General features: G+C 41.5%; 1 protein-coding gene across 2 annotated transcripts; it reads left to right on the top strand.

Annotated features, from left to right (window-relative positions):
• The first annotated feature begins 1,034 nt into the window (after positions 1 to 1,034).
• zgc:100829 (uncharacterized protein LOC445149 homolog) lies at positions 1,035 to 16,984 on the top strand. 2 transcript variants are annotated; one of them, XM_051401187.1, is made up of 8 exons: positions 1,035 to 1,193; positions 1,938 to 2,483; positions 6,167 to 6,311; positions 6,442 to 6,547; positions 7,705 to 7,743; positions 7,844 to 7,885; positions 9,284 to 9,575; positions 15,743 to 16,984. In XM_051401187.1, exons 2-8 carry the CDS (start codon positions 2,297 to 2,299, stop codon positions 15,958 to 15,960), a joined length of 1,029 nt encoding a protein of 342 aa, XP_051257147.1. In that variant the 5' UTR covers positions 1,035 to 1,193; positions 1,938 to 2,296; the 3' UTR covers positions 15,961 to 16,984. The 2 variants fall into 2 exon arrangements, with proteins under 2 accessions (XP_051257147.1, XP_051257148.1); XM_051401188.1 differs by lacking the exon at positions 1,035 to 1,193 and adding an exon at positions 1,701 to 1,822.
• The last annotated feature ends 1,553 nt before the right edge of the window (positions 16,985 to 18,537 follow it).

Genomic DNA, 18,537 nt, shown 5'->3' with positions numbered 1-18,537 from the left:
GCAGTAATCGCTCCCAGGAATGCTGCTAGGGAAGATTAATATAACAGGTTTAGTCTGGTCCATCTGCCACACTGCAAGCTGAGAGAGAACTACTTGATCACACTCATATTTTATGGCTGCTGCAACATGGTCATCATTATCTGAGCACTGCCTGACAGCACTGAATGGTATGAACGGCCTGTGCAACATCCTGCCACTTTTTTACCGTTTGGTACAAGTGCCAGCATGTTTATTTGCACAGCATGTGTTTGGAAATGCTGCCTTCACTCTAGCATTGCTTCCATTTTCATTCAACTTGTAATTTAGTGCTAAAGCAGCATTGGCTTCGGTGGTGACGTAATTCCTTGCAGGCGTCTCTGGTGTTGGCCACTAGAGGATGCTCTCTACCTATATATGATCAGAAACAAAGTCCCAGTGGAGAGAGATGCCTTTGGCTTCACTGTGGTAGAACTAACAACAGACATGGTAACGTGAACATGTGTTTAAAGAAATGCCACAACCTGCATCGAATATGTACATACGATTTAGAATCACTGCAAACAAATTAAACCACTATTTATGTTTTATTGTTGTAACCCTTGCTCAATAGGTTAAGCTCATATATTAATGCCACCGTACCTGGCATCATGTCAGGATGTCATTCAAATTTTTTTTTTAAAAAGAGCAAACGTGTAAACAATGCACTATATATCAACTAACTGATGAGAAGGTAAGAAGACATGAAAACATTTTCATAATCTGATATTTAAGCAATAATTAAACAGTGAAATGACATCTGTACGTTATATCTATTTAATAGTTAGTGCAATGCAATTTTGTATTAATTTTATTTATACGTACACCAGGAGTTTTGTGGGTGGGAGAGCACTGAAGTTTAGGATTTTTCCCCTCTTTCTTTCTTTCTTTTTTTTTTTTTTTTTTTTACAACTTCTTTAATGTGTGAGGTCAACTTCCTGAATTGCTTGCTTCCCCTTTTTTAAATAAAGTGTGTGTGTGTGTGTGTGTGTGTGTGTGTGTGTGTGAGAGAGAGAGAGAGAGAGAGAGAGAGAGAGAGGGAGGGAGAGAGATTATGGAATGCTGTGATGTCATCAGCCCAGTCATACACACACAAAGACGAGGAGGACCCACAGGCGCTCTGACTCTCTCAGCTTAGTTAGCATACACTGCTGTGGAGCGGCTGTCTACATCCCACTGTGAGTACTTCAGCAAATTCTACCCTTCTCTTGCAACTCCCTTTGGCTTTGTATCACCTCCTTTCTCTGTTCACTTTCTCCCCCTTTCCTGGGCTTCCTTCTCTGCAACCTACAATGTGTTTAGTAGACACCAATCTGTATTCCACCAGTGTGATAGTTCTCAGCCTGAGACAAGCTTTCTTTCCCTCCAAGTGCTGCTTATGTGGTAGCCATTGTTTAACTACCTACTGTGATTGGAGGAGTCCATTTCAATCCCCTTGTTAGAGTAACCGGCTCATGCTGTCCTGGGCTATGACCCTGGTGTGTTTTGGGTTTATTTTTTTCTCAGGCAAGCAGAAACTGACCATGTTAAAAATGGAGCCGCTATCTCGTGGGAGTTTGGGGGAGAAAGGAACATGGGTTTGGGAAGGGACGTGTGGTGAGGTGGGGGAGGAGGGAGGAGGGCCACTGATGACAGAAACAGTCCCATTCCTTTGGAATCTCCTCCCATTTTGGGCTGCAGTCTTTCTGTCAGTTTAGAAACAGAGTTTGAGCTCTTCCGTAGTCATGAAGGGAGGGACAAGATAACCGACTGAAACAGACTTTCTAAAGGAATGACTGAAAGAAAAAAGTTTTTGAATGCGACAAAGGTGGAGTCAAGAAATATATAGGACTTTGTAACTTTGAGAAAATGTAGACCTCTGTAGGGCACGATATAATCCTCCAAATGTTTGATTCAAGTGTTCTCTGTCGTTTTTCTTGTAGAATGTCCCAATGATGACCTCCAAAGACAAAGCAAACTGACATCTTAGTAGGGTGGGGAAAGTGTCAGCATACCACAGGGAGGAAACAGGATTTTGTGTGTGTGAATGCGTGTGTGTGATTGTACATTATGTACAAAAGTGTGTGTGAGGTTGAGCATGAACCTTGATTCACGAGGAAGAGTTTCCGAGTAAATAAGAGTGGATTTAGGATAAAGAAGCAGTGGAAGTCTTCTTCTAACGACATGACACTATAAACCAACACTGTCCACCTGAAGAAGCTGCTGGCCAAAGGACAGCGCCTCCTCCCTACACCTGCTTGGCCACGCAGTTCCAAGTTAGCTGCACCATTCAGCCGCCAACATGCTGCAGCAGATTTTAAAGGACATGTACATTGACCCCGATGTGCTGAATGCACTTAATGAGGACCAGAAAAAGACTCTGTTCCTGAAAATGCGCCAGGAGCAGGTGCGACGCTGGGAAGAGCTGGAGGAGAAACTAGAGAGAGAAGGGGTAGACACTGACTGCAAACGAACAAAGCCAAAAAAAGGTAACCACGCCACCACCACCGCTTCACCTTTTGTTAACTTTTCTTCTTCCTGTTTATCTAGTGCGACAGGGTGCAGCTTCAAGTTTTTCAAGCACACTGACCATCACACTTTTAAACAAAGCTTTTGACAGAAAACCATCTGTTCCCCTTTGTGCAAAACAAATTCTGAATCCTTTTAGGGAAGATGTTTGCACAGTGTGCTGTGGATCATCTGATACAGAGTTACAAAGCATGAGAAGTGCACTGCAGAAGCATGTGTGCATTGGTTGTGACAAACATCCTGTGCTGCTGGAGATACTGTCACTGCTGTAGCTCATGTTCCCCGTCATCTCAACAGCTGTTTGCCAAGACAGGCACAGTGTTTACCTGAAGTCCATTTGGCAAGTTTAAAGTTTCCTAAAGTACAAACTTGGGCTAACAAACACCAGCTGCTCCACATTAACGTGTCTGTCATGCTGTAGAAACGGACTTGGACTTGGAGGAGGACGATGCTGATCTGCAGCATGATATACAGACGGAAACCAAAGAGCATTTATAACACAGAGTTCTATTTATATCTGAAGCCCTAAACAATTACAGCAGATTGATGATGCTGGTGAATCAATGTTAACATCATACTCACAGATGATGTTAACATTTATACAAGCAAAGTAAAGTAGATGTCAAGGTAAAATAATATTCACTCTGAAATGGGTATATTATAAGTGTAGTGTTTCAGGAGTGCTGTATGTATTTCCATAATAATGGATGTGAAGTGTCTGTCTGAAGTGTATGTGTTTACATGCACATTTTTTGCTTTCAGTGCTCACACTTAGATCATTTTGTTCCTGTTCACACCACAGAATGTGAGCCTAAGAGCGACAGAGAAGAATATTCACTGGGTCACGGACGTCACTCATGTCTGGATCGCATGTTTGATGCAAAATAGATGGCAGACGAAAATATCAGCGTGATTGACAGAGATGACAAGAGAAAAAAAAGGGAAGGGTAAATGGGTTTATCAGAAACTGGCTTCCGCTCAAAAGAGACAGTTGGAGTCAACAGCGTACACGCAGAAATCAAACAAAACAACCAGAAACTCAGGAAGCCACAAGTGCGTCCTGTAACCGGTCTGACGCGTACTAAAGAATCTTGCCTCTCTGCATTTTTCTCTTTGGTGGCACCAAGTGATGAGAAATGCGTGGGGTAATGACTCTGACATAACAAACAAATTGCTCTATTTTTATATTGCAAACGGGAATGACAAAGCAAACTACAGAAGTTTTGGAAAGATACAGCAGTTAATGAAAAACAGTGGTGGAATTTAACTAAGTACATTTACTCAAGTACTGAACTTAAGTACACATTCAAGGTTCTTATTTTTTATATGAGTATTTCTATTTTATGCAACTTTATACTTTTATGGACTACAGCTGACAGCTCCTTCAAAACTGTCCAGTGAAAGCTATGTATCTCCAAATTTGGTCATTTGGTCAAATTATTAAGTGGATTAAGGATAAAGTGTTCCTTTATGAGCAATTGAGAAATGAGAAATTATAAAACCTCCTTTTTTAGCTCTGGAAAAGTTGAATTTTTAGAGATACTTGGTTCTCCACAGGACAGTGACACTACAAACATATGATAATTGTACAGAATATGATGCATTGCTGTACCCAACAGTATATAAAGTAGTTAAAATGAGCACTGACAGGGACCATTTTACTGCACAATGAGTACTTTAAGTGGTGATATTGCTTACATATTTTTACTTAAGTAAGGATTTGAATGAAGGTCTTTTACTTGTAGTGGAGTAGTTTTACAGTGCGGCATTGTAATTTAATTTACTAAAGGATCTGAATACTTCTACCACCACTGCTTACAACCCACTTGAATATGACTTAAAGCCAATTAACAGCACACTGCAGTTGGTGGATTTACTCTGATTGACACAGTAATGTGATCTGTCTTGTCTTGGCTAATAACAAAGCACTTACTATCAACTGGGGTGCAGAGTGAGGGAACAGTGCTCTTTCTATCTCTTAATGACCAATGCAGCTGTCCTTAGAAGGCTGGATGGAGACTGCAGGCTGAGATCACATGGTCACAACTCTTTTCCGCACAGGCCCCCCCAGTCTATAGTGCAGAGGAAATGGTGGATAGTTCGTGTTTCTGTGTAAAAATAGGAAGTGAGTCAAAACTCAAATCCTTGAAACAATTAGCAGGAGGTGAAACAGGAAGTATGCAGGAAATGTATGTGTTTGAAACACAAAGAGGGAGTTGGATTTTATCTGGATGGCCTTGTGGGAGAGCTCATGGGCTAAGTTTGTTTTCATGCATAGAATGAAGCAGGCGTCTCTCTCAGCTGCTGTTAACAGCGTAGTTTCAGCCTTTAGCCTTTTCTGATCATGGGACTTTTTCTGTGGTCAGGCTGAGGTTATGGTATTTAAGATCTCAATGACTATTTACTGGCGTGCTTGTGTGTGTGTCACAAAGAAGAGACAGACTGCAGTGTAGAGCTTCTGTGTCATAACTTTTTTTCAGATTAGTAACCTTAGTCTTGTTCACTGTGAATTGGCAGTGCACCACATTATTGTGTGCTTCATGTGAAATTGAGTTCTAGCACTGCCTATTACAGTAGGACCTAAGATATGTGCCAGCACAAATGTCATTATACTCAGCTGACAGGAAGGATTCATCTCACCTCCCCCTGACAATGGTGTTATGGTTTGTAGTCATCAGTCTGGACAGATAGCTTGTTTACCAAGGTATGTTCTGACGGCCATGGTTTCGTAGTCATCCTGGTATGCCATGCTTGAAAGCAATCCACAGGCAAGCTGGCGAAACCAGTTCACAATCCTGTTTTTAACCCAACAAGTTCTCACCCTCTGAGCCCATGTGAGCTAGTTTATTATAAAGTAACTTCTGTATGCTCATCATAAGGTAGTGGCATCATGTTGTGAAAGTTTGTGCGCCCTGTTTTGCTCATATGCTTATGAGGACTCAGTGTCTTCACAAACATAGATAAGGAGAAGTTGTGTGTATCAGATCTTATTAATGATGTTTTGGGGTTTGGGATTGGGTTTAAGGTGGGAATTAATAGATGGTTTCATGTCAAAATTAGTTTAGATTAGGGAATGAAAACAGTAAATGGGAGGTATTCATAATACGTATACCTACGCCAGCCGAGGAAGGGTTTTCCCCCTGTCAGCTCTGTTTATATAATCTATATGAATCCTGTCTCATTCATTTGTGGTCTGCTGCTTGGGCTCCACCAGATATTGCTTCTATAAACCAAAATAGCAACTTCAACTTATCACATACAGTGAGGATAAACTTAGATATAACTGATTATCTGAGAGATCTCAGTGCTTCAAAGTAATTATTTACAAATTCTGACTGGGGTTTCAAAATGCTGAAAAGGTCAGAGAAAGTTGTATTTGTTCAATTTTGATAAAACTGAGGAAATTTTGGCCAATGACTGAAAAAGACACATATTACATAAATCAATATTTGTGTTATTAAGTGTGATTTAAATGTAAAAAATATCATATTCTGTTTCACTTTTTATTTCCTTAAACTCTTCTGTGAGTAAAACATCTTTAATTATTAATTTACTTTAATTTACATTTACATTTTTTTTTAAACTTTCACTGTTTCAAAATAACTTATTTGTGTCTCTCTGTCTGTGTGTGTCTTTCCTCCAGCAAACAGTAAGAATGTAAGCTGGCTCCTCGGCCGGGATGGAGATGTGGCAGTCATTGAGATCGGGGAGGTGGATGAGATGAGCTCCAAATTTATCTGCTCAGGATTTGGAGAAAAGAAGGCGCAGAGTCTTCAGAACAATGCATAGTAATACACATTTGTAATATTAAACAGATTACATGAACATGAACAAATATATATATATATATATATATATATATACACACACACATATATATACACACATATGTATGACATGTTCTTATTATGTTTGCAGCCATCAAACTATCTTGAAGACCAGAAAAACCACAGCAGAACCTGCCAGAACGGAGAGAGAGAACTTCCCTCCTAAAACACAACCTGGAATCTCACTGAATTTAAAGGTGTGCAGCTGTTTGAAATCAAATCATGTTGTCTGTCACAGTGATTCTCAGGCCGGGGACGGGAGCAAAGATGATTTAGAGGATGGGGGAAAAAAATGATTTAACAACTCTCGTTTCTGTTTTTTCATGTAACATTACTGTCTCCCAATGGTAATCAGCCATACTGGTTTCTGTGTTTGATCAAACAAAACAACCTCATAAAAGATTAATTGGTTTAACTATTTACCATTGTATATGAATGTAAAGATATAAAACCACAGAGTTTGGGAATCACTGGTACGTCACACCAACTAATACCTATAAGTAAGTCCTATAATATCCCTTTGTCTTTTCATCTTTGCTTTTTAACAGATTCTTTGTCTCCTTCCTTGAAATTCAACAATTCCCTCTCAAACATAACACATCCATCACTTCTTTTTCACTTCTCTTACCTGCCGTGCAGCTTTCGAAAACTATCAATTAGGCTTTTAAGTGTAGCTGGTGAAAATCAACCCTCCCAATTAAAAAAGAAAAAAACCCGTATAATTTGAGCCTATATTTCGTGTCAAAATAAGCATTCACTGTGAATAATTTCCAAGGTGGTGATATTTTGCATGTGTATATGTGTGTGTGTGTGTGTGTGTGTGTGTGTGTGTGTGTGTGTGTGTGTGTGTGTGTGTGTGTGTGTGTGTGTGTGCGTGTGTGTGTGCACTTGGCGGTGTGTGAGCTGTTGATTTTGGAGTTGTGGAGGTGGTGGTGGTGGTGGCGAGGGGGGGTATGTCTCCTTTTTTTTCACGGTATCTTAAAAAGAGATTTGCTGCATTGTCATGGCAACCGTGCACACACTGAGCCAAGAGCGAGCCGGGGTGGACGGTCTCATCTGGCCTGACCACGATGGCTCTCTGAGCTAAAGCTGCACGCTGCTCACTCAGTGGAAATTTGAGCATCCTGGCCAGTCACTGTATTTTCCTGCAGTCACATTACCACACCCAGATATGCTTTTAAACATTTATCAGTTGCAATATTCTTTATTAACATGATTAACTCTTTTAAAACTCTCAATTAAACTCCTGCTCTGTTTTTCCCTGCTCATTCCAAGTACTGATCTGAGTCACAGTTAAAGGAGGATGACGTGTCGCCTCTAATATCATCTAACATGGAACTGTCTCTCCCAACAGGGGAAATGTGAGGAGAAGAGCACTTTACTCCCTCTGCCGGTGAGTTGGAGCAGCTGCCTGCTATAACTGAGCTCTGTGCTCTCAGGGTTGCATCATGGCCTGTAACACTCTGTGTGTAATGTCTCTGTTGAACCCACAGGTGTCAGTGAGCGAGCATTCATCACCTCCGGCAGCAGAAAAGGTATTTTTGAATTTAAGTAATTTTACGTTTTCCTTTTTAGTTGCTGCAATCCAGTTTTTTGCTTTTAAGATATGTTGCCGCAGTGAAGTGTACATTTTAAATAGTTTATAAAGCAAAGAACAGTTTTTTTTCTTTTTCTGGTGTCATCTGAACACATTTTAAAACAACAGCATATCCCAGCAAGGTGTGATCAACAGTATAGGGATCCACTCCTCGGCTCTTTAGAGTGCCTGTGTGTCTTTTCATGGCAGTCCCACCCTCTGTGAGTAACAGGAAATGGTGGTTAGGCCAGCTGTCCCCTCACTCCCAGCCTCTCTGCAGATCATCTTTCTCCCAGAATTCTCCCTCTCTGTGCTCCCCGCTCAGTCTGAGCTGCCGCACCCCTCGCAGCTCTCTCTGGGGAACAGCTGAACTGAACTGTCCTCCCACTGGCTCCATCATTGCTCCAGCCTTGGGATGTCTGGGGAGTATGCTCTCCATCTCCCCTCACTTTCTTTCTTTTTCTCTGTGTTTATATGCACGCAAATGTGTGTGTGTGTGTGTGTGTGTGTGTGTGTTAAGGTGACATGCGCTGCGAGAACAGCTGAATCACAGAGGCAAGGCAGGATTTCTGGACTGCCCTAGAACAGATGGTTGATGAACTTGATCAGGGAATTAAAACGCCAGAGATAGAGAATGCGTCAGTCGCAGATGGATGGGATTGTGGGATAGTCTCCTGAGGTTTGGGCGCGTGAGCTCTCCTCTGTTCTCCGTTTTTCCCTCCTCTTTGCTACAGAAGAAAATGTCTCTCCCTCACTTCTTATATCTATTCTAGACTCTATACAACAGGCCCCAACACATCTCTGGCCAACCCATGCCAATGCGGGAATGAGCACCCACACCTTAGGAGGTTTGGCCAGTCTGACAGCCAAGAAATCACAGCCTAAGTCACCCCTTACAAGATTCATTATTTTGTTGAATGTCTGGTTCGTAGGTAGGGTGATTTATGTCTGGAAACAGGAAGTGGCTGGTTTGGTGCTGCAGATGCAGAGGTTGCTGTTGTTAGCGCTGCTGCAGGTTTTTTCCAGTTGATTTAGAGAGGGATGGAGTCAGCGTGAGAGAGGAGGAGAGAGTGAGATTGTTGATTAAGAAGGCGTAAGATCAGGAAGGAAGATTAGCGAGGCAGCTTGATTTCCAAGTCACCTTATAATTTTCTCTCCACACATCCTTAGACTCTTAATCAGTGGTCATAGTTCTGTGTGTTTCATTATGGCACAGTGTAGTCATTGGAGAACTGTAATTTGGTGAATCATTTATCCAGTGATTTAATCAAACATGACAGTAATTCCACTGTATGTGAATTAGCTGTCAACACTGATCGCACTCTTCTGTCCCCTTTTGTCACTCTTCCCTCTGCAGCTCGAGTTGAAGTCAGCCAGTGCGACTGGGGAGAAGTCGGTTCCCCAGCCCTCCATCTGCTCCAGGCCTCCCACGAGAGCTAGCCCTGTCAATGTGAGACCAGCTTCTGCAAATGCAGCACCAGGCTCTGTCAACACGAGACCTGGCCTCACAAATCTGAGGCTGGCCACCGCCGCAGCATCAGCTCCCCCCAGCAGCACTGTCAAAATAGACTCTGGAGCAACGTCAGCCACCAAAGTTGGCCTGCGCACACAGGAACCTCAGAATCCCCAGGAATCACAGGGTGGGAAAGGTGAGTGAACAGAGCATCACGGGTAAGGGTGCATGATGGGCCCAATATATATACATTTATTTTTTTAGTGCCTGCAGTCTTTTACTTGCTGGCTAATCAAGAGAAATACCCAAACAGCAATATTAATGATGGCTGGTGCCATCGTGGATAAACACAGCTAAACATAGACATCCCTGAAACTGGAATATAGATTAATCTTACACTCTAACTTCTGTTATTGTTTTTTGGGTAGATGTTAAATGGACACAAATGTATGTTGAGAATGGTAGATAATGCAACTGGCTTACATGACAATCACCACTGAGACAATAAGAGAACCCCTTCCCACTGCTTCTTCTCTGTGGAGATAACCAGTCACAAGCTCATACCCGATTTCTCAGCGCTGCAGCAAAGGAAGAAAGATTTATTTCCCCAAATCTAATGTGCTCGCCAAATAGTGCCTCAGCCTGCTGGAATCTTTATGGACTGGCAGAGCAAAAAGAGGCCAACCCTAGAGGGGAAAAAAGCTTATGTGACTGGGATTTGTGTCGTGGTACCACATTGCCCCCACACACCTGTTTGTTTGGTAGCTTATCCATTGTCATGGGTGCATGCCAGCAGTGAAATTGTCAATAAACACTCTAGATTGATTGAGGTGCATGGTCATTTAACCAGATCAAGTCTGATGCCAGTGGACAGACGGATATAAGATGGAACACTGGTCCTCATTTTCTATTTAATGTGGGTTGAAGTGAGCAATAGGAAACCTCCAAAATGTTACGGTCTCTAACAATCAGGTTTTTCAGTGAATGGTAATATTCAACTAAATTTTTATATGAACCCAAAACCCATAATATAATAGAGCCATGAATTCACTTTATTTTAAATAGTTTGTCATCACATCATTTTGCAGAAATTAACTCACACTATTTCTTATTTTAATTTAGTTTAATGACATAAGAATATCCGTAAATGTCACTTTCAGCTGTATTTGAAAATAAGGTTCCATGTTTTGATGGACTGCGCTTGTATTTTCGGGCATAAGTGAAGAGAGACACTTGAGAGTTTAACGATTTGATCTATATTGGAATTTGTGCCTTACACAGTGTTTGTGTAATTTTTGTATTATTTGACAGCCTTTGCCATCATTAAACCAGTAAGAACAGGTAACTTTGTAATAGACAAAGGCATGAGGGGAGAGTGGTGGCAAAAACCAATTAACTGTATCCCTCACAATGATTACATTTAAACTGGTTTTCACATTTTATTCAGTTTTTCACAAACCAGTGGGACGCTGTATCTGTCTTTTCTTTCTCTCTTTGTGTCTGTGCTACTTGCATACTTCTAAATTTGTCCATGCAGATGTTCATTGTTTAGATAACAGGGATTTCTTCAGGCTTTTCCTTCATAAAATCTATCTTGGGCCTTTACATAAACATTATTGTCATTATTATCTTCCAGTATGTTGTGCAGATTACTTCTTATTGACTGTGATTCCTGTAGACTTCCTGTCTGAACACAGCAGTCAGTTTCATGAATTGACCAAACACTCATTCACCACACAGTGACCCAGTTATGCAGAAAAATTGGTCGTGTAAGGTTGAAGTTAGCACCACCCGGTGGAAAGCAACGATACTGTAGGAAATAAAAAGTCCAGTTGGATAGAAAACCTCATTTCCATAGGGTCCCTCTGCTGGAATAATGTTCATCCTACAGCACATTCACACTTAAAATCAACAGAGAAGCTTAAATGCAATTTTTTCCTTAAGTATTTGAACGTTTTGTGAGAGAGCTCAGTTAGATAAATTGTCATCTTGACGTTATCTGAATCAAATCTTGATCATATCCTTCAGGAAAAAACACCACAATAGCAATCCCCCAATATGATGACACCTTCACAGGCAGTTCCTCAAGGTTGAGTGTATTATATTTTGTCTGCATGTTTTCCAGCACTTGTTAAAGACAGCTGAATGGGGGAAGAAAGAAAAAAACACACCTAAAACAATTTCTGGATGTGTCCCCCCCCCTCTCTTTAGTGTCTGGTTCATTCTGAACATTCCTGGCAGTTCATTGTAGATTTTGGAGGCTGGGTAAATCTCTCCAAAAAGCCATGCACAAGAGAGCTACCAAGCTCTTAATAATGTCATCAAGAAGCAAAATCCTGGGAATATTTGTGAAATCCTGTTTGCAGATATTGACTGAACTAAACTGTACTGAACATAGAATATCCTAATCAAGTTGTGTTTTAATGGAATTTCTGCTTTGCCATCATTGAGTAAAAAATCTGTTTGTGAAGGCATGTGCCGTGAGCTCAGAGCTTTTAAGGTGATTTATCAACTGGATCAGGATCAACAGTTTCACAGAACACAGATGACTAAAATCTGGATAGAAAGAAGAAACCAAAAGACACATTTCCAATAAATCGTGGTAGCATGGGCGTGTTTATGTGTGTGTGCCTGCACCCACATTAGTGGCTGGATGTGAGATCAGTGGGCAATGCCAGACCAGCGAATAACAGACGAATGTAGGGAATAGAAAGGGAGAGGAAAGGGAGAGGAACAGCTGGTGTGGTGGGAGCTGAGGTGGGCCGAACACAGTGCTGAATAAATGTGTCTTGACTCTGGACAAAAAAATACTGACTGAGTGTCTGTCCTTGACAATGGCAGGAAGCTTGTTGGCGGAGGCCGGCGAGGATAAGGCTCATGCCTCAGCTGTTTTCTTTTGAATGTGGGTAATGACAAGGATTCCTGCATCCTGCGTGCACTGTGACCCACACAACAGTTATAGAAGATGAACTTAATAATCTGCTTTAGTGACATTCATGTGTATTTACAAGTACCCACTGGAGCTGGACAAAACGTGACCTCCAAAATATGAGAGAATTCAAGAAGTTGTATTTGAGATTGGATGCCATGTTAAAACTTTTGTTAAACCAGAGACAACAGGATAAAATGTATCACCAAATTGAAAGTATAAAGTTCTGGATGTTGTCAAGATGCTGTTGTTAAATGTCCAGAAAGCGATGTTAGTTTTTTTTTAGGGCCTGGGGAAAGAATTAGCTTTTAATTTCATCTGAAATAATATACTTTATTGTTGTCTGAAATACAGGATTCAAGACATCTTAACTTTATAAATTATTGTTTACTTTTTATTAATACAAAATATTATTAGCGAGGATGTTTTGATTAAACCAAAAATCTTTTTTTACATTGTTCATTCAAAATTTAAATGCTGTTAAAGTTACATGTCGTCTGCATAAAAACGAACATGAAGGACATACTATGAGTAATATTGTAGATAATAGGGGAAGTGTGTGGAGTGAATTTAAGATTGAGTGTAGGAGCTGAACCAGGAGATGCAGAAATATGTGTTGTGTGTGTGTGTGTGTGTGTGTGTGTGTGTGTGTGTGTGTGTGTGTGTGTGTGTGTGTGTGTCATTTGAGCACATGTAAGCATGAAAGTGTATCAATCTCCAGCAGCTGGCGGTATGTGTTCATGTGTGTATGCGTGTGCTCATGTTTATAAACCCTTCCCTGTCTGTCGGCCGGCTTTCCTCTCCTCTCTCTTCACCTTCAGAGGGAAGGACACACATTCCAGCGCTGCTTCCCAACTCTAGCCCTGGGCGACGCTCAGCCAGAGCTGATAAGTGACAGGGGCCCCAGCCCCCACACAGGAGCGCCCCCCCACACACACACACACACACACACACACACACACACACACACACACACACACACACACCTCCTCTCCTCCCTGCCCTTCAGTCCACAGACATGCTGCTAGGGAATTCTGCCCTCTGCCCCACTTCGGCCCCCCCACCCCACTTCCCCCACCCTTCTTCCCTCCTCTCTTTCTGCCGGAGACATGGAGGTCTTTAAAGAGATAGATTGGTCTTTAATTTTTGTGCTAGCCTGGTCAGTGACACTGCTTCCCGCCCCCTCCTCTTTGTCCTCCCTGTACATTTACGAGCTGGACTGAGATGTGAGGAGTGGCGTACGAAAGCTCAAATGGGAGATTAATCAATCTTGACGAGTGATTTAATGGAGAGATTCTCTTTCATTTTAATAGGTGTTTTCGCAGGTAGCTTTAATGACTGTTTCTGCTGACGGAGCCAAGAGTGCAGCTGCTGAGGAGAGTTTCAGGCAGAAAGGCGTGGGGTCTGAGCATTGTTTTGGGTGTGTTAAATACAGGTTAGTCAGGTTACCTGTGGGAAGGGTTTTGCTTCAGCAAATACTCTCAACATTTATATGTATAGATTTATATATATGTATTTAATGTGTATTATTGTAATATTTCTTCACAACAGTTCATGTCCACAACACCAATTTTCCCTCGCCTTCTCTTTCTATCTTTCTGTCTCTCTATTAAGCATTCCACTCAGACCTGCACTGAGGCTCTGAGCTCAAAAAACTCTCTGACCATGAGTGTGTATGTGCCTGTGTTTGTGTGCATCTGTGTGTGTCTGAGTGTGTGTGTGTCTGCGTGTGTGCTCGGTGCGTGCCTGAATGTGTGTCAGCCTCAATTGCTGGAGCCTATCCAAGGTTTCCGTGGTGACCACACAACACAACGAGACAATCAGAGGCAAGCCCACGCAGCGCGGCGAGAGGACATTAACACAGGAACCGCGGGTCAGGGGGCAGAGGAAGGCAGGGCAAGACAGGGGGAGAGGAAGAGATGAAGAGGAGGGTGGAGGGAGGTGTTAAAGCCACGGGGAGAGGGGCGAGAGAGAGTGAGGGTGAAGGAGAGGAAGGAGAGTAAACAACAATAAACAATAACACAACCTTAAAGGCTACTTTAGGTCCCTCCTTTTCATGCCTGCAAGACATCAAGAGCTTTAAAGGTTTCCTGGCCCCAGGAGTGCCTATGTGGTTTTGGCTGTACCCCACCTCTGTGTGTGTGTGTGAGAGAGACTCTGTGCTGTGCTGTGGTGTTAGTCAGAGATGGCTGCATGCGTGACTGAATCCATGAGCAGGAGGGCTGTGTAAAGGTGCATGTTTGTGTTTATGTGTGTGTGTGTGAGCATGCACGGACCTGAATGTAACATGAGAATGTGCGTGTGTCTTTTGAAATTCAACTGCTAGAAACTGTGTGTATGCTTGTGCATGTTTTCACTTTATTTTTTGTGTGTATGTGTGTGTGTGTGTGTGTGTGTGTGTGTGTGCGTGTGTGAGCTTGTGTGCGCCTGTAGTCGTGCACGCGGGCGCTCTCACATATCTCTGTCCCCCGGGGATGACGCTAAAAATATGTGGCTCCTCAAGCCTTCTGGTGTCTGAGCAGCGTCTGTCTGCTCTCCATTGCTGTCCCTGTGGCCCTCCCTCCCCTCCGTTACTCCTGTTCCCTCCATTCCTCCCTCAATTACACCCTCTTCCAAACACAGTACCTCAGCAAGCGCACACACACACCAACTACACCCAGCTGTGTCCCTACTACACTTCCACTGAGGATGACCTCTGCTCAGCCAGAGTGGGATAAAGGGAGGCGGATAAAAAAAAGAGGGTGAAAAAAGGTAGAAAACAACGAAGAAAAATGTAGGCGCAGTATTTGGAGAAGGGAAATGATCAAGTAATGTGGGAAGACTAGAGTCGTGCTTTTGCAACCATGTGCATGTTCATGCTGTATGTGTAACTGTCATTGTTTATGTTTTTTTACTGATTTTTCTCAGTAATAATAAGTTAAATAAAGAAGGCATCAGTGTAAACTGATTTTTCACCCGGTTTTCATGTTCACATGCTCCCATAAAGGTGTTTGCTGCTGCAACAGGAAAGGACACTGACCGCTGCAAATGCAAATAGAGTGATGTGCAAATAGAGTGATGATCGTGTACTAAAATCCCTCTAAGGAAGTAAACCAAAACAAATGTTTATTTTAAGATCTTTATACAGTTTTAATAGCAGCAGTTAAAACAACTGTAAGGGCCGTATAATACACCTCAATAACAACAAAGTTACAAATAAATGTTTAAATCTGTTTATTTATATTAAGCATTAAATATGTTGTAAATTATAGATTTTTAGTATTGCTTTTAATTTAAATATTATATAATGTAATATACATTTGATATATTCACAATATATACTCAAAATTGTTTGTTTAAAACCTAAAAAATAAGGATTAAAATCAGTCACACCTCTCTATATGGCAGTCCGGTTGTTAAAGCTCTTAAGGAAATCTGACCCTCTCTCTTTGCAGATATTGGTGCATCAGAAGCATCTCAGAGGGCTACCTCGGGGGAGGCAGGGTCATCAGGGAATGCCCCAACCTGTGCAGGGCGTGGCCGGGTGGCTCAGCTGATGAAAACCTTTAGCGCTGAAAGCACTACGACCCCCGTGCCACCCCGTGGCATCAAGCCACCCCTCCCTACCAAGCCTAACCACTTGCGTCTTACGACCACACCCACTGTCAGGTAATCCTCGAGCACTGATGCACAGATACCCACTCAGCTTCACGCATCCCTGTTATTCAAATAAAGCCACACTGGACAATGTCGGACGTCTAACTTGGAGCCTCAGCCAGTGGGCTAATGGGATGGAGAACTCAAAAGATGGCTCTTTGAAGCCATGAAGAAATGATAAAGTTCCCAAAGTTGCTATCACTCCCAAAGCAAAGCAAAGCAAAGCAAAGCACAGCAATGGAAATGCTTGAATGTAATGGTTTTCTTTTATTTTTGGATGCTGCAGTACTGTAAACACTCTTTGTGGGAATTATTTCCAAAGCAATTGATTGCAATGTATTTGTATTTACCAGGGAATTGATGACTATCACATGTATAAACTTGTTGTTGACTCGTTCCATTTTGTGTAACATGTGGAGAAACACACCCTCATTATAACACAGTTTTTAGTCCAATTCACAAACCATGTACAACACAATATTGTTTACTTACCATTGACAGTACTTTCAATGCTTATGAGACAGTTTGCGTTTGATGATATGCAGACACACGTGTGGTTCAGGAGAGAATGGGCATGGGATGGCATAATGGGGTGAAATAAGGCACAGTAGGGTCCTCCTTCATCTTGCTGTCCCCTTCCCTGGGAATAGTGTAGGGTTGTTTATTTGTCACAATGCAATGTATGTCTCCCTCTGCCACCTGGCAGGAGCTTTACTGCGACCTGTTGTGGACCAATGACAGTGCCAAATGCCTCGTCTGTCGCTCCCAGTGGATCAAGTTAGACAGTTGCTGCCAAATAATCCAGCTCTGTGTTACTCTTCTGCAGTTTTATCAGTACTATTTTAAAGATGTGTGGCTGTACTTTTTACATTTTCTATAGGGTGAAAGATGTTTTGTAATGGGATATTTAACATTACTACAATGCTCACTTGTAAAATGAGAGACATTTTTATCTTTAATGTCAAGCTTGTACGGTGCAATCGAAGAAACAATACAATTGTGTAACTTGTGCAACTTGTATCTTAAAAGCCTTCTTTTTCTTTTGTTGTGTAGTTTTTTATTTTTATTTGTGTCACTCCCCCACCATTTGTCTGTGTAGCTAAAGACATCATTTTTTCATCATATATTTTTCATGTCTTGTAGCTTACAGAGGAGAAACATTTACAGTCAAATATCTATAACAATATTATAATTATTTCAACTGCTTTACAATTGCAATGGAATGCGAAACTTTGATTAGAAGAATACAACCTGTACCACCACTAACATGCTGTACAGTTTGCCGCTAGTTCACTAAGAATATATTTCATTTTTAAATGTCCAGCCTCAGCAAATAGACCTGCATGCTTCACCATGGCTAGTGTAAAATTTGAATTTTAGCACAGCTACACATCCACCCCCACATTTGTTATTACTGTGCTCACACATTTCTTGCTTAATTTCCAGTAATGTTCACCAAGCTTGCAAATGAAATTGAAATGTCTGCCGATGCTAAAATTGTGAGGCACGTTTTCACATTTGAATCTCATTTACACTGCAGATCCTCCTCCTCGGCTAATGTTTGGCAACTGGCTAATCTGTTATTATAAAAATCTCTGCTGTAACAAATCAGCTCATTGGGGTGAATAAAAGCAACATTATATAAGTTGACGCACCACTCACTGATTTATGATGAAGTGAGAAATGCCCTCTGTTGCTGTATAGTATCTTAATTAACAAAATTTATAGAATGACCACAAACACACTTTGGCTGTCATTTATCTGGCAGAATATAATCCATTTCATGAATCTGGTTTTTGGTGTTGAAGCAAGAGTAGCACCATAGTAGTAGTGTCATGGAGCTATACGTCAGAAGTTTATGTAACTGCAAAATGACACGCTTTGTATCTGTGGCTGGCATTTCAAAGATGATATGATTGAAAGACAACACACAAACACACATATATGCACAAATGTACCGACTTACAGAAAGACAGAGGCAATGGCAACAGTAGACCTGTGGAGCGATACACTCATAGGATACAGAAGAGTACAGCATTCACTAAATTCTTTACAGATACACACGTAAGCACACGTGTTGCAATAGTCAATTGTGTAGTTGTTTCAGAGAATTTCAGAGGACAGTGATTCATCAAGTCTCTTTCTTTTCTCAACAGGCTGCATTCACAAACACAAACACACCCTGTGCCGTCATCATCGCTGTATTTTTCTTTTGGGCAAACTTTTACAAGTATCATTACCAGATATTGTTTTGGTTGAGCTGAATGGGTAAGTGTTCTGCATCTGGAACCAGATGTGCCCCCACTCCACCCTGAGATCAGATCCTAAAAGAGATTCCTCTTTGGCTCTCGCTGTTTTCAAGAAGACATTAGAAACACCTTGCTGCCTTGATGAATGTAACTATAGTTTTAAATATAATTTCTATTGTAGCTTTTCAAAACACTTGAGACTTATTTGAGACATCGCAAAAATAAAATAAAATATAAACATAACGTAACATAAAACATAACATAAAAATATGGTGGACTCGTTAAGAAAGAAGTATATAATCAAATCAAACTCTCAGGAAATTGGGAAAACCTGCAGTAAAACA

Source organism: Dicentrarchus labrax, unplaced genomic scaffold (genome assembly GCF_905237075.1).
Source record: "Dicentrarchus labrax unplaced genomic scaffold, dlabrax2021, whole genome shotgun sequence".
Taxonomy (NCBI): domain Eukaryota; kingdom Metazoa; phylum Chordata; class Actinopteri; family Moronidae; genus Dicentrarchus; species Dicentrarchus labrax.
The sequence above is the reverse complement of the archived record's forward strand: the minus strand, read 5'-3'. Positions and strand labels throughout refer to the sequence as shown.